Source organism: Orycteropus afer, unplaced genomic scaffold (genome assembly GCF_000298275.1).
Source record: "Orycteropus afer afer isolate SDZICR_OR568_19922 unplaced genomic scaffold, OryAfe1.0 scaffold00111, whole genome shotgun sequence".
NCBI classification, from domain to species: Eukaryota; Metazoa; Chordata; class Mammalia; order Tubulidentata; family Orycteropodidae; genus Orycteropus; species Orycteropus afer.
This window is the reverse complement of record NW_006921698.1, coordinates 9710898-9725746: the sequence shown is the minus strand read 5'-3', so window position 1 is coordinate 9725746 and position 14849 is coordinate 9710898. Positions and strand designations below refer to the sequence as shown.

The window sequence follows — 14849 nt, the reverse complement described above, 5'->3', positions numbered from 1 at the left end:
GAGCTTTTAGTTAGCAGCCGAATGTGTTAACCACTATGCCACCAGAGCCCCTAAACCATATGAAATAGGTACTATTACTATCCTCATTTTGCAAATGAAGAAACCAGGTTAAGTACCCAAAGCCACACAGCTAGTAAGTGGTCAAGCCTGGCTTTGAGCCCAGGAAGTCTGACTCCATAATCCACATGTCAAATACTCTGCTTGGCGGTCCACATGACCACAGTGTGGGGTTACTCCGCAAGGCAGCTGAGCACGAACTTGGAGGAAATCCAAGGAGTCTTAATTCTTCCAATTCTATGTTTTGATCCACGAAGGGCTCCATAGTCGTAGGAATTGACTATGACTGCCGGGAGAGAATGGTGTACTGGACAGATGTTGCTGGACGAACAATCAGCCGTGCCAGTCTGGAGCCAGGAGCAGAGCCCGAGACGATCATCAACACAGGTCAGCAGCGTCACCCAAGTCAGCATTTCATCTGATTCTACGAAGTTGAAATTACTTGCCTATTTTATGCCAAAGCCTCACCTCTACTTTCATCTCACTCTACCTACCCCCCCAAAAAAGTTGCTATCAACTCTGACTCATAGCAATCCCATGTGTCAGAGTACAACTGTGCTCCACGGGGTTTTCAATGACTGATTCTTCAGAAATAGACTGGTAGGCCTTTCTTCCGAGGTGACTGGGTGGACTGGAACCCCAACCTTCTGGTTAGCGGCCAAGCACGTTAACAATAAGCTTTGTGCCAGTCACTTTATAGAGTTGTACAAGACCAGCCTCTCAGTAAACAAACACGTTTATGCATAAGAAATGAGGTGATGGAAGACCTTTGAGCTTTTAAAAAAAAGTGCTAAAAGAACGAACTCAGGGTGTAACGATAGTTTACGCTGCCTGGCGCCAGCACTGTGGCTACCCTAGTGCCATCAGGCTGGTAGGTCAGCTAATCTAGAAGAAACTAGAGACAGCAGAAAAAAGAATAAAAGGATCTGTTTCTGTATTAACCGGGTTCATGGGACTTAGGCACTCTCAGAACTTTTTTTTTTTTAAGGTACTCAGACATAGTAGATCACTGTCTCACACCCCCCTTCGTACCCTGCAAATGCTCCAGTCCTGCCTTTGTTTCATTTCCAGGTCTGATAAGCCCCGAAGGGCTTTCCATCGACCACTTCCGCAGAACCATGTACTGGACGGACAGTGGCCTGGACAAGATAGAGAGTGCCAAGCTGGACGGCTCTGAGCGCAGGGTCCTCTTCCACACAGATCTGGTGAATCCTCGAGCCATCGCTGTGGATCCAATCCGAGGGTCAGCTGGGCTTTCCTAATTCTCCTCTGTTTTGACAGATTCTAGGTTGAAGCACTTGGATTTTAAATACAGTACAGGCAGGGCCAGAACAAGAGAGTAAAAGTTCATTTAACAAATATCTATTGAGTATCTACTAGATACCAGGCACTGTTCTAGGCAAAGATAAGGCCTGTTTTTTTACGGAGCTTTTCTTCTATTAGGAGGAAATAAGAGAAACTTAACAAATAAACTAACAAGAAAAGTATTAGCCCGAGAAATGACATGTGGAGAATTCAGATAGTGTTGTGAGAGTGACGGGGGCTACTTGAGATGAGATATCAGGCAAGGCCTCTCTAAGGAGACACTTGAACTGAAATGGAAGTCTATCTCTTTCAGCAACACATCTGGAAACCAGAGTGCTGAAGCTACTTTTCCTCTAAGGTTTACCTCCATTAGACGGAAGAATGACTAGACATCCAATGCCAGAGACATCAATTCCTTGGCACTTGGGCCACTTTACAGGGTAGCTCCCAGCATGACATCTAGTTTACCTCAGAGCAGATGAGTGAGTGAGGGTACCCAAGAGAGAAGGCAGTCTTTTTGAAACTGATACTGGAAATGATATCCCACCTCTGCCATTCTGTTCACTAAAAGTCAAGTCACTAAATCCAGCCCACACTCACTCCAGGGGATCCTTGAAGAGTGTGGTGCTGCCTACCACAGGCATAGCTATTCTTTACAAACTTGATTTTGAATTTATCCACAGCAATTTGTACTGGACAGACTGGAATCGAGAAGCTCCTAAAATTGAAACATCTTCTTTGAATGGAGAAAACAGAAGAATTTTGGTGAATAAAGACATTGGGCTACCCAATGGTTTAACCTTTGACCCCTTCTCCAAACAGCTCTGCTGGGCAGATGCAGGTAATACTACTACTGAGAGATAACCCTTAACTATATACAGTAGGTGCTAGCACTAGAAGAGTTTACTGCAAAGCCAGATCCCATCATTTAGATCTTTTGGCTTAAATTTATAAGAGCACAGCAGGTAACTGATTCCTTTGTCTGGTCTGTAAACTTTTATTTAAAGAACAATTTGTATTAATTCTTATAATGGACTTTATGGGGTTTGGGGTGAGTGGGATGAATTTGCCAGTTCAGTTTGAAGACTAGTACTATGTCCAACTCGTTTTTGTCCATTTCTTTGTCCTGTTAACAAGAGGTCACTTTTTCTTTTTTTAACTAGTGTTATAACTTATTCATAAAGGTTGTTTACTACCACAGTATGCTATTATGCCGAGGACATTCTTTGGAAACAGATGTGGCAGGATGGCTTCTTTCAGTGATAAATTTGGGTCACTTACACCGAAGTTTTTATTTCTCTCTGTTGTGTGCTTTTCATTATTAGCACAATTGAAAGGATGCTATATGTCTAGTGCTGTACTAAAGAGTATGAGAAAAACTTCTTGAGGAATTTATAGTCCAAATTAACATTTACAGTTGTTTAAAACTAGTTTTTCAAAGCATTTGAAATTTAAATCAAGAGTCCATGAGAAATGTGAACTTGGAAATTCTTGGTTTCGCCATCATAAATTTTTTTAAACTGCTTTGTTTACACTGGCCAAAACTACACTGAAAAATATGACCCGTTACCATTTTTGTTTTTTTCCCTACCTAGAAAATAATATGGTCTTTTAAAAAATATTTAGATTTTGGCAAAACGGCTGCCTTAGCTACTATACCTTGCTTATTTACCCGGATGGTGCTTACAGTTGGAGCCCTGGTATCACAGTGGTTAAGCATTTGGCTACTAACCAAAAGGTTGGCACTTCAAACCCGCCAGCCACTCCATGAAAGAAAGATGTGGCAGTTTGCGTCTATTAAATTTATAGCCTTGGAAACCCTATGGGGGCAGTTCTACCCTGTCCTATAGGATGGCTATGAGCTGGAATCGACTTGACAGCAGTGGCTTTGGTTTTTGTTTGTTTACAATTTATGAGCTAAGACTTGATCTATAAATTAGAAAAATGCTTCTCTCTACTGGTCTGCTTTGGGAGAAGCTTGGCCAGATTTCAGTAAATTCTATCTTTTCTTCCAAAAAAGAATTCAGAGCTTGAATTCTATTAAAAACTAGAATACTATTGAAGAAACTGTTTGGGGAGTAAATAGTACAACAGGAAATTTTAGTTGCTTATTTTATGACTGCAATGAGAGTGAAATACTATTTTCTATTCTATTCCCCCGCCCCCATCCAGAAGCAGTCTACTCACAAAGATGCTTATAATGTTTCCCCCATAGCATAAAAGGCTCTCATTTTCCCTTTGCTGTTTTTAAAAGGAACCAAAAAACTGGAGTGTACACTACCTGATGGAACTGGACGGCGTGTCATTCAAAACAACCTCAACTACCCCTTCAGCATCGTTAGCTATGCAGATCACTTCTATCACACAGACTGGAGGAGGTGAGCCTGACCACTCTGGACAAGGCTGACAAGGCTGCCTGCTCTGGAGGAAACACCAGTTATTCTACCAGAAGTCAATAAGGGACTTCTGCAATGAAGGCCTCTATTCGGGTCTGCATTTCATTCTCTTCCTTAATAGACAGCAGCCTTCAAGTTTTCTTTTAAAGTCATTCTTTTACTTCACACAGAACTTTTTAATGGTATTTCTCACATGTAGCTTCAAGTGGCAAAGCTTAAAGTAATGAACTAAAAAGGAAGCACATTTAACCAAAATCTGATCGTCAGAGAATAAATCTACCCTAAAGTGATACCATGAAACATATTATTAGGTATAGAGTTTAAGTTTTTTCCATTCTTTTTATGGTAGTCATATTAGTTATCTACCTGGAAGACTAAGGTATACTGTAATTTCGGAGTTTTCAAATAAGGAACTGGGGAAATTTATATATCTATATATATCTATACATACATGTATACATACACATAATGCATGTCTACTCTCCTCTGACCATCTCCCTTGGGATTTTGACTTAATTGGTTGCTATCAGTACTTCTAAAAGATCCTCAAGTGATCGTAACATGCAGCAAGGGTTAAGGACGACTGATCTAAATCAATGGTTCTCAAACTTTAGCATGTATCAGAATTACCCAGAGGACATTTTAAAACACAGATTATGTGAAAATTATGATTCAGTAGGTCTGGGATGGGAAAAAAGAATTTGCATTTCTAACAAATTCCCCAATGACTGAAGATCAGACTAGTTGTGGGAAGACATTAAGGACATCTATACATGGATAAAGCAACAGATCACTGAAAAAAAAAAAAAAAGACAAGATTCAAATGGATGTCAGAAGAGACTCTGAAACTTGCTCTTGAACAAAGAGCAGGTAAAGAGAATGGAAGAAATGGCTGTAAAAGAACAGAAGATTTCAAAGCGCGGCTGAAGAAGACCAAGTAAAGTATTATGATGAAATGTGCAAAGACCTGGAGTTAGAAAATCAAAAGGGAAGAACACACTTGGCATTTCTCAAGATGAAGGAACTGAAGAAAAAATTCATCTCAAGTTGCAACACTGAAGGATTCAATGGGCAAAAATGAACAATGCAGGAAGCATCAAAAGCAGGTGAAGAAATAGTCATTGTACCAAAAATAATTAAGTCAGTGTTCAACCATTTCAGGAGGTAGCATATGATCAACTGATGGTATAGAAGGAAGAAGTCCATTCTGCATTGAAGGCATATCAATGAAAAACAAGGCTCCAGGAATTGACAATACCAACTAAGATGTTTCAACAAATGGATGCAATGCTGGAAGTGCTCATTCATTTATGCCAAGAAATGTGGAAGACTGCTTCTTGGCCAACCCACTGAAGAGATCCATATTTGGGCCCATTCCAAAGAAAAGTGATCCAACAGGATGTGGAAATTGAACAATATGATCAATATCACATGTAAGTAAAATGTAAAAATCCAGAAACTGTTTCCACAGTACATGGACAAGGAACTGCCAAAAACTCAAGCTGGATTCAAAGAGGACATGGAATAGCAAAGTCATTGCTGATGTCAAATGGATCTTGGCTGAAAGCAAAGAATAGCAGAAAGATGTTTACCTGTGTTTTATAAACTGTGCAAAGGCATTCGACTGTGTGGATCATAACAAATTATGGAGCATTGCAAAGAATGGGAATTCTGCAATACTTAATTGTGCTCACGAAGAGCTTGTACACAGACTAAGAGGCAGTGGTTCAAACAAAACAAGGGGATATACTGCACGTTTAAAACCAGGAAAGGTATACATTAGGGTTGTGTCCTTTCGTCATAATTAATCTGTATGCTTAACAAATAATCTGAGAAGCTGGATGAAGAATACTGCATCAGGACTGGAGGAAGTCTCATTTAAGAACCTGCAATATGGAGATGATACAACCTTGTTTGCTGAAAAGTTAAGATAACTGGAAGCACTTACTGATGAAGATCAAAAACTACAGTCACACCTCAACATAAAGAAAACAAAAAACCTCACAACTGCACCAATAAGAAACATTATGAAAGATGGAGAAAAGACTTAAGTTGTCAAGGATTTCACTTTACTTGGATCCACAATCAATGCCCCTGAAAGCACAAGAAATCAAAGGATGGAATGCATTGGACAGATGTGCTACAGACCACCTCTTTAAGCTGTTAAAAAGTCCACCTACTCTACAGAGATACTTCCATTGGAGCAATCAGCCATGGGGCACCAGAGGGGCAGCATTCACATGGAGGAAAAGCCACACAGGAGTGCATAACTAAGAAAGGCACAGGGTGGTGGTGGGGGCGGTTACTAGGAAGGGAGAGGAGGAGAGTGGGTTAGGGTTGGGGATGGTAATTGGAGATTGAAGCCAAATGTACATGAAATGTTGAATGTAAAACAAATTCTGCTCTGTAAATTTGCACCTCAAGCACAATAATGGAAGAAAAAAAAAAAGCAAATAGCATAGCACGATCCAAGCTATAGTATTTTCAGGCACCTCATGTGCACATAAAAACTGGAAAATGAGTAAGGAAAACCAAAGAACTGAAGCCTTTGAGTTATGATGTTGGTGATGAATATGGACTATACCACGGACGGCCTGAACAAACAAGTCAATCTATTTCAAAAGACCTGCAGCTCCTTTAGAAGCGAGGATGGGGAGACTTTCATCTCTTTTGTACTTTGGTCATACTGTCAGGAGGGACAAGTCCCTGGACAAGGAAATCATACTTGGTAGTGAGTGAAAAAGGAAGACCCCTAATGAGACCGACTGACACAGTGGCTGCAACAGTGGGCTGAAGCACAGCAACAACTGGAGGCTGGTGCAGGCCCAGGCAGCTTCCTCCCGCTGCAGAGGGCCACTGAGTGGAACCAACCTGATGGCACCTAACGAGTTCCCCAGGTGATGCTGGTCTGGGAATCACCAGTTTAAACAAAATCCACGTTTGAATAAATGAGTCAACATTCATTTGGTTAACTTTTAAAATGTAGACTAGAAGGCTGGCAGAGATTTGCTCTATTAAAACTGTATCTATCAAACCTCTTAAATTTGTTTAATCTAATGACGGCTATAAACTCTTTTGTTACCAGGGATGGTGTTATATCAGTAAATAAGGACAGTGGCCAGTTTACTGATGAGTACCTCCCAGAGCAGCGATCACATCTCTATGGGATAACTGCAGTCTACCCCTACTGCCCAGCAGGTAATGGACATTCTTCAGGGTACTTCTTTGGATTAGCAGGGAGGGGAAGGATTTTATCTGGTTACCCTGGATCCAGAGAGTGGCTGCTGCCACTGGCATTGTCTTGTCTCTTACCACCAGTGAAAGCCACTTTGAGATGGAACTTGACTATGTGAACAAAGCAGCTCTGGTGGCACAATGGTTAAAGAACCAAAAGGTCAGCGGTTTGAACCCACTAGCTGCTCTGTGGAAGAACAAAGAGGCAGTCTGCTTCTGTAAAGATTTACAGCCTTGGATTCACGGAACAGTTCTACTCTGTCCTATAGGGTCGCCATGAGTTGGAATTGACTTGATGGCACTGGGTTTGGGTTTAACTTGACTAGATACAAATAAAAATGGTCAGCATATTGGGATATTTCCCCTTTAAGACTTGTTACTGAATCTCTGGGTTAGAAAATAATCACTGCCTCTCCCTCTTGCCTCTACTCTCCCCTTACAGGAAGAAAGTAAATGTACATTTTGAAGGAAGACTTGGAGTTTACAATCAGAATCTTGACCCTAACGAACATTTACTGCAAACACTAAAAGGTGAAGAAAAGTGAAAAGGGAATTGGCCATTACAAGTTTCTGGACAAAGAACAAGATGAACATTTTTAGTGCAAAAAGACTAAGTATATTTTGTGAAAAGTTTATACCTCAAAAATCTTTACTACTGTATTTTTAAAAAGAAATGTTGCTATTGCAAGTTTAAAAAAAGTTAACAGAATTTTAATTGTTGCTTATTAAAGCAACTTTTCATAAACATTTATAATATCATATTTCAAGGTCAAATTCATTCAACTAAGAACCAATTAGAGTATATTAAGACTCTAAAAGTGATTTTTGTTATGGATTCTTTCTGGCTAAGAGATTAAAGCACATGTAATCAGTGTAAAAACACAATCTTAAAGATCACAAGCCTTACGGTAGTTAGAGAAGGCTATGCAGAATGGATGGGAAAGAACCAACTTATTTATAGTTTTCCAACAGAGAATTCAAAGATTTTTTTTTTTAACCTCTGCATCAGTGCATTTCTATTTATATTAAAAGGTGCTAGAATGATTCCATTTGTATTTTCTGAACCTGTGCCTCTGTGGAATTACCCACAGAAAGTACTACATTTATAATTACCAAAGATGTAATAGTTCTCAAATATTCTAGATTACTCCAATAAAATATTTTAAGTTTTCCTATGACTTGAGGATCTGTATGTCTCTATGACTATGCTGAAGGCTGACATACACTTTAACTACAAACAGGGAAGCAAATTAATTATGCCAACACAAAGTAAAAAAAAAAAAAAAAAATCCACTTTCCCAAACTTTATTAAAGAAAAAAAACAATGATGGTAAATCTCTAGAACATAGTCAATTTTCTGGGATTCCTCCCTCGAAAATTTGACATTTGATTTCCAAACACATGCCAGAAGTGTACATAGTCCCCAGTTTACTAAGTAGGTGAGAAGCTGAAATCCTAAAATGTTCATCTTCCAACTTTTCCCAGTCTGTGGTCTGTCTTTGGATCTGCAATAATTGACTGAACAGCTACTATGGCTTCATTAATTTTTGTCTGTAGCTCTCTGAGTTCTTCTATATGCAGCAATCGCAGAATCTGAGCAGCTTCATTAAGAACTGCATCTGTTTTACAACAAAAGAACATGGTATTAATAATTTTTTTTTGGTTATATATCCATTCATTCCTTCAAAATATTCACAAGTCTATAAAAATATTTTGAATTAAACCAAAAGCACCTACCTCCTGTGTCAAAACCAAGACTATGCTTGTCTAAAGCAACAGGCAAGCCCTTAAAAAAAAAAAGACAGTATCACACTATAGTTAAGAGTAACATTCTTTTTTTTTCATTTGAAACTATGAGAAACAGCAAGCTATTCTGTTATTTTAACCATTTTAGCTGCAGTGGCAAGGGAATTAAGAATTTTTTTTGTTTAAATCTGCTTTGTGGTGAGTAGTTTTCCTCCTACAACCAATTAGGAAAGAGCTGCCCTTAAACATACCGCAAACACCATAACCAATCCAGTCCCTTGGGCTAAGCGTGTAAATCCTTTCTGCAGCAGTGCTTCGTCACTATCATTATGGAAGGAGGGTTGAGCAGGGCTGCTGTCATCTCATTTCAGTGACAGTAAGCAGTGTATATAGGGCAAATGGAATAGGGCTATTTTTACTATTTTCCCCAAGCTAGTTTATGTCTGAGCACATTAATTTCTGTCTTTACAAACAGGACAAACCTATTTTAAAATGTATACAACTATTTTTTTCTTCAGTTAGCATGATGTTTACCAGATCCCCTATTTAACTTTCAATTGTTCATTTGGAAATTGCTTTGAAACAGTCTATGAAAATGAACAGAAACTAAACCATTTAGAGCTCACTAGGCAGCACCAATTCATAGACATACTAAAGACTGTGACTTTCATGATGCCAAACTATACAGACTTCACAGCAATTATCAAGTAAATAAGGACAATGGGAGGCGCTCTGGTAGCGTAGTGCCTAAAGCACTTGACTGCTAACCAGAAGGCTGGCAGTTCAAACCTAGCAGCCACTCCTTGGAAGAAGGATGGGGCAATCTACTTCCGTAGTGATACTGCCTTGGAAACCCAAGGAGTGGTCGCTATGAGTCGCGTCCCACTGGACGGCACATTAACAAGGACAAGGACAACAGGACTTGCTGATTATCCAATAAAAAACCATTAAAAAACCCACTACCTATACTTTCAATGTGACAACTCTTAAATTGTCACTAGTCAAATGCTTTAATATTCTTGCTAAATCTATGAAGGCATATTATTAGATTTAAAATAGCTGACAACATCAGTGAAGGCAAACATGGGTATATGGCTGGATAGATGGGTGGGCAGTCTGAACTATTAGGTATGTCTATGCAGCGGGGAGTGTACCCAAGACCACGTATAAGATTGGCAGACAATGGTTCTGTAAGTGTTATTTGTATGTTCTGTAAGAATTTCCAGGTATATAGTCCAGCTGACCAGGGACAAGGTTGTAGTCACTCCTTGGTCACAGCCAGCTACCCAGAAGTAGTGAGTAAGTACACCTGTGGGCTTGGGACCATAGTCACAGGGGGCATCAAGCTCAATCGACATAACATACTACAACCAAACACTGTTCCACCTCCTACTTTGGCAAGTAGCGACTGGGATCTTAAAAGCTAGCAAACAGCCATCTAGATGCAACAATAGGACTATCCTTGGCCAGAGCAAAGAAGAATGAAGAAAACTAAAGATTCATGGAAAAAATTAGTCCTAGCGACTGGTACACCATATGATCTGCAGCCTATATGACTATGAGACCAGATGAACTAGATGGTGCCCGGCTACCACTTAGAAGGAGATCCTGGATAGAGAGGGAGAACAATGTGGAACAAAACTCCAAATTATTTGGAGGAAAAAAAAAAAAAGGTTGGGGGAGACAACCAGGTTTGCTTGTCTGATAGAGCCTGGTGGAACCACTGAGACTATGGCTCCTAGCTGCCCGTCAGGTCTGGAACTGAACCCACACCTGTGGGTTCCAGCTAAACAAAAAACAGGCATATGAGTTGAATATTTACCTCAGGTAGATACACTCCTTGGAGAGAACAATCATGGGAGAAAGAAGGGCTGTTTATGCACAGAGAGAGAGAGCTCAAGGGGCAGGAGTGCATGCAGGGATGGACACAGGGAAGAGGTAACTATCAGGAGGAAGTGGGAGGGGACCTGTTGCATTGTGGTGAATTGTGGTCAATGTCATGAGACAAAGTATATGTGAACTGCTGTATGGAAAGTGAATTTGCTCTAAACTTTCACCCAAATCACAATAAAAATTTTTTTTTAAAAAATAGCTGACAACAAACAAGGTAAATAAATGAAGTGACAAATATGTATGAAAATATATTTGAGTAAAATTAAGGAGCAGAATTTTAGTGAGTGGCTGTATAAAATCATTCTAGTACCAGAGGCTCCAATTTTTTCCTTTTATCTATCAACAGACCACCAAGAAGTAGCTATCCCTAAAAACTGCCACATGCCAGAAATGCTAGTTATAAATGGTTATAAAGGAAAACATTAAACTCTAAAAACTCAAGTGCATTACTACAGGCTGCTTTCTTTTGACATGGCTTGAAAAATAAATTTTATTTCGCAAACAAATACAAAGAGATTCGGCTAGGCCCTCATCTGTATTGCCTTCCAAACCAAATGCATAATTTTGTTGAATGAATGAATGATTTTATTACACCACAACAATTTACTGCCTGTTCTATAATGTGGGTAAAATAAGCTGATCTTTAATCCAATTTCCAGTGCCCTGACTCATACATAATTAATAAGCCAGTAAGAACCTTTAAAAGAAGGCAGTGCTTTTCAGATGCAACTGCACTGCCCTGGCATTAGTAACATTTTAAGGCTGCTGTGCCAGGCTAAAGATAAAGAGTCAGAGGACAGAAGGCACTGTTTAGGGTAGGATGCAAGTGGGAAGCCAAAAAGATGAACTGGAATCTAGAATGGCAGCTGGGCCAAGGCCTTCACTGCAGCATCTGTGCAGGAGAGGGACATTATCCGGCACCTACCACTGCTGGTGTGGCAAGGACTGTGAGGCGGGCACAGGACTCAACAGTTGTCCACAGGGTCACTATGAGAGCTGAACTGATGGCACCTAACAACCACCACCGCCACTGCTGATGCTAACCCCTGGGACATTCCCTGTTCTGTGAAACTATGGGCAACTTGGATTTTTGGTACTATTAATCTAAAAATTCTGCCCCTCTCCAAAATTATGGTTTATCTTAGGGAAAGATAAAGGAGGAATACATGGTGGAGTTAGAGAACTTCTATATGGAGAAGTCAAGGTGATACCACGATTTAACAGACTGGTATAAACTCAGTAAGATACAGGTACATTTCAGAGTACCCAAAAAGAATATTAATACATCTACTCAGCAAAATGTAGCATAGTGCTTAAGGCACTTGACTGCTAACCAGAAGGCTGGCAGTTCAAACCCACCAGCCACTCCTCGGAAGGAAGGTGGGTCAATCTACTTCCGTAGTGATACTGCCTCGGAAACCCAAGGAGCGGTTGCTATGGGTCAGGTCCCACTCGGTGGCAGATAACAACATCAACAACACTCAGCAAAATAAAGAAGAAAATCAAAGACTCAGTGAACAAGTCAACTACAACAAAGGATATGGAAAGAAAATCCATAAACAAAAAGAACTCAACACAAAAAATGTAGTGGAACAAAGAAACTGTTAACACCACAAACACACAAACACGACAAGATGGCAGCTGTCAATACATACCAATTGATGATAACACTGAATGTAAACGGTTTAAATGTACCAGTCAAGAGACAGAGTGGAAGAATGGATAAAACAAAACAAGACCTATCAAAATGCTGTCTACAAAAGTCACACCTTAGACACAAAGGCATAAATAGGTTAAAAATGAAGGGATGGAAAAAATATGTCAAGTAAACGATAACCAAAAAAGAGTAAGAGTAGCAATAATAATCATTGATAAAATAGACATGTCAAAATCCATTGTAAGAGACAAGGAAGGGCATTATATAATAAAAGAGTCACTCCACCAAGAGGACATGATCATAAAAAACATTTACATACTCAATGATAGAGCTCCAAAATACATTAAGCAAACTCTTTGAAATGAGATAGCTCTACAATAATAGCAGGACCCTTTAACAGATCACTTTCAATGGCAGAACAACTACAAAGAAATTCAACAAGATACAGAAGGTCTGAATAGCACAATCAACCAACTTGACCTACAGACATATATAACACACTCCAAGAGCAGCACAGAACACATTCTTCTCCAGTGCACATGGATCATTCTCCAGAACAGACCATATTTTAGGCCACAAAGCAAGCCTCAATCGATTCAAAACTGAAGTAATATAAAACATCTTCTCTGATCATAATGCTGTAAAACTAGGAATTAATAACAGAAAGAATACGAAAAAACATTACATACATGGAAACTGAGTAACTACTTTCATGTGTGATTTGAGTTAACGTTTACAGATCCAATTCATTTTCCATACAGCAGTTCATACAAATTTTGTTTCAAGACATTGATTACGATCCCAATAATGTAACAGCTCTTTCCACTTCCTCCCTGTTACCTTTTCCCTGTGTCCTCCTTTCCTGTGCATTCCTGCCCTCTCAGCTATCTCCCTGTGCAAATACTGTCCTTCTGATATCCCAGGGTTGGCTGTTCTAAGGAGTGCACCTAACTGGTGTAAATGATCACCTTATATGCCTGTCTGTTGTTTAGCTGAAAGCCATGTGAGTGAGTTGAATTCCAGGCCTGAAGGGGGACTAGGGGCTGTAATCTCAAGAGGTTTCACCAGTCTCTATCAGACCAGTGAACTAACAAACAAAAAAAACCCAAACTCATTGCCATTGAGTCGATTCCAACCCATAGCTACTCCCTTTGGGTTTCCGAGATAGTAAATCTTTAAAGAAGTAGACTGCCCAGTGTTCCTTCCGCTGAGCAGCTGGTGGGTTTGAACCTCTAGCCTTCTGATTAGCAGTCAAATGCCTTAGGGACTACACCACCAGAGCTCAAGCCCAGCCTTTTTCATGATTTTGAATTGTGTTCCACATTTTTCTCCCACTCTAGTCAAGATTTCCTGCAGTGATCCCTTTCCAGTGGTTGACAGTGGTAGCTGGGCACCATCTAGTTCTTGTGGTCTCAGAAGGCTGAGGATCGCATGGTCCACTAGTCCCTTGGACTGACTGTTCCCGCGCATCTTTGGTTTTCTTCATTCTTCTTTGCTCTAGACAAGGAGAGCCCAATTGTTGCATCTAGATGGCCACTTGCAAGCTTTTAAGACCCCAGTCACTATTCACCAGGAAACAATGTTTTTGTGTAGTATCTTATGTATATCTTATTTTAAAAACTTCAAAACTATTAGGTAAAAGAAAAAAATTAAAAAAACACTAAAAATTTCTCTGAATCAAATAGAAAGGAAATCACAATATACCAAAACCAAAAGCAATGCTCAGAGAAGAATTTGTAACAATAAACACATGCATCAATAAAGGGCCAAAATCAAAAGCTTAACCCCACAACTCAAACAAAAAGAAAAAGCAAAGCAAAATAAGTCCACAGTCATCAGAAGAAAGGCAAGTATAAAAATCAGAGCAGAAATAAATGAACTAGAAAATAAAAAACAATAGAAACAATCAACAAGAATATAAAATGGACAAATCACTGGCCAAATGACACAAGACCAAAATGAGAAGATGCAAATAACCAAAATAAGAAATAAGATGGGTGACATTCATTATAACAGAATCAACTGAAATAAAAAGAATTATAACAGATTATGAAAAATTGTACTCCAATAAACTTGAAAACCTAGAAGAAATGGACAAATTTCTAGAAACACACTACCTACTTAAACTAACACGAACAGAGGTAGAAAATTTTAACAGACTCAACAAAAGAAGAAACTGAAGAGATCATAAACTTCTAACAACAAAAATGCCCTGGCCCAGACAGTTCACTGGAGAATTCTATCAAACACTGAGAAGAGCTGACACCAACTCTACTCAAACTATTCTAGAACATAGAAGGAAGAAATCCTCCCTAATTCATTCTGTGAAGGCTGTATAACCCTGATACCAAAGTGCTGATATCAAAGTCACACAAAGACAACACGAAAACAGAAAATTACAGACCCTCATGAAAACAAGACACAAAACTTCTCTAACAAAATTCTAGCCAATTCAAACAGCATATCAAAAAATAATCATGGGAGGAGGCGGGGCAAGATGGCGGACTAGGCAGAAGGATTGCACAGACCCTCTTCAACAAAGAAAAGGGAAACCAATTAAC

At 39.5% G+C, this 14849-nt stretch overlaps 2 protein-coding genes across 2 annotated transcripts in view; one reads left to right on the top strand and one right to left on the bottom strand.

Moving 5' to 3' along the window:
- Positions 1-7849, top strand: part of NID2 (nidogen 2) — a 113513-nt gene extending 105664 nt beyond the window's left edge. Inside the window, exons 16-21 of the mRNA XM_007943715.1 lie at positions 315-444; positions 1129-1300; positions 2046-2203; positions 3617-3740; positions 6844-6956; positions 7761-7849. Coding sequence (XP_007941906.1) covers positions 315-444; positions 1129-1300; positions 2046-2203; positions 3617-3740; positions 6844-6956; positions 7761-7849 — 786 coding nt within the window. The remainder of the gene's footprint in view (positions 1-314; positions 445-1128; positions 1301-2045; positions 2204-3616; positions 3741-6843; positions 6957-7760) is intronic.
- Positions 7850-8456: 607 nt separating this feature from the next.
- The window catches only part of RTRAF (RNA transcription, translation and transport factor), a 28581-nt gene continuing 22188 nt past the window's right edge, over positions 8457-14849 (bottom strand). The window contains exons 7-8 of the mRNA XM_007943706.2: positions 8730-8778; positions 8457-8611 (exon numbers count right to left, since the gene is read on the bottom strand). Coding sequence (XP_007941897.1) covers positions 8457-8611; positions 8730-8778 — 204 coding nt within the window. The remainder of the gene's footprint in view (positions 8612-8729; positions 8779-14849) is intronic.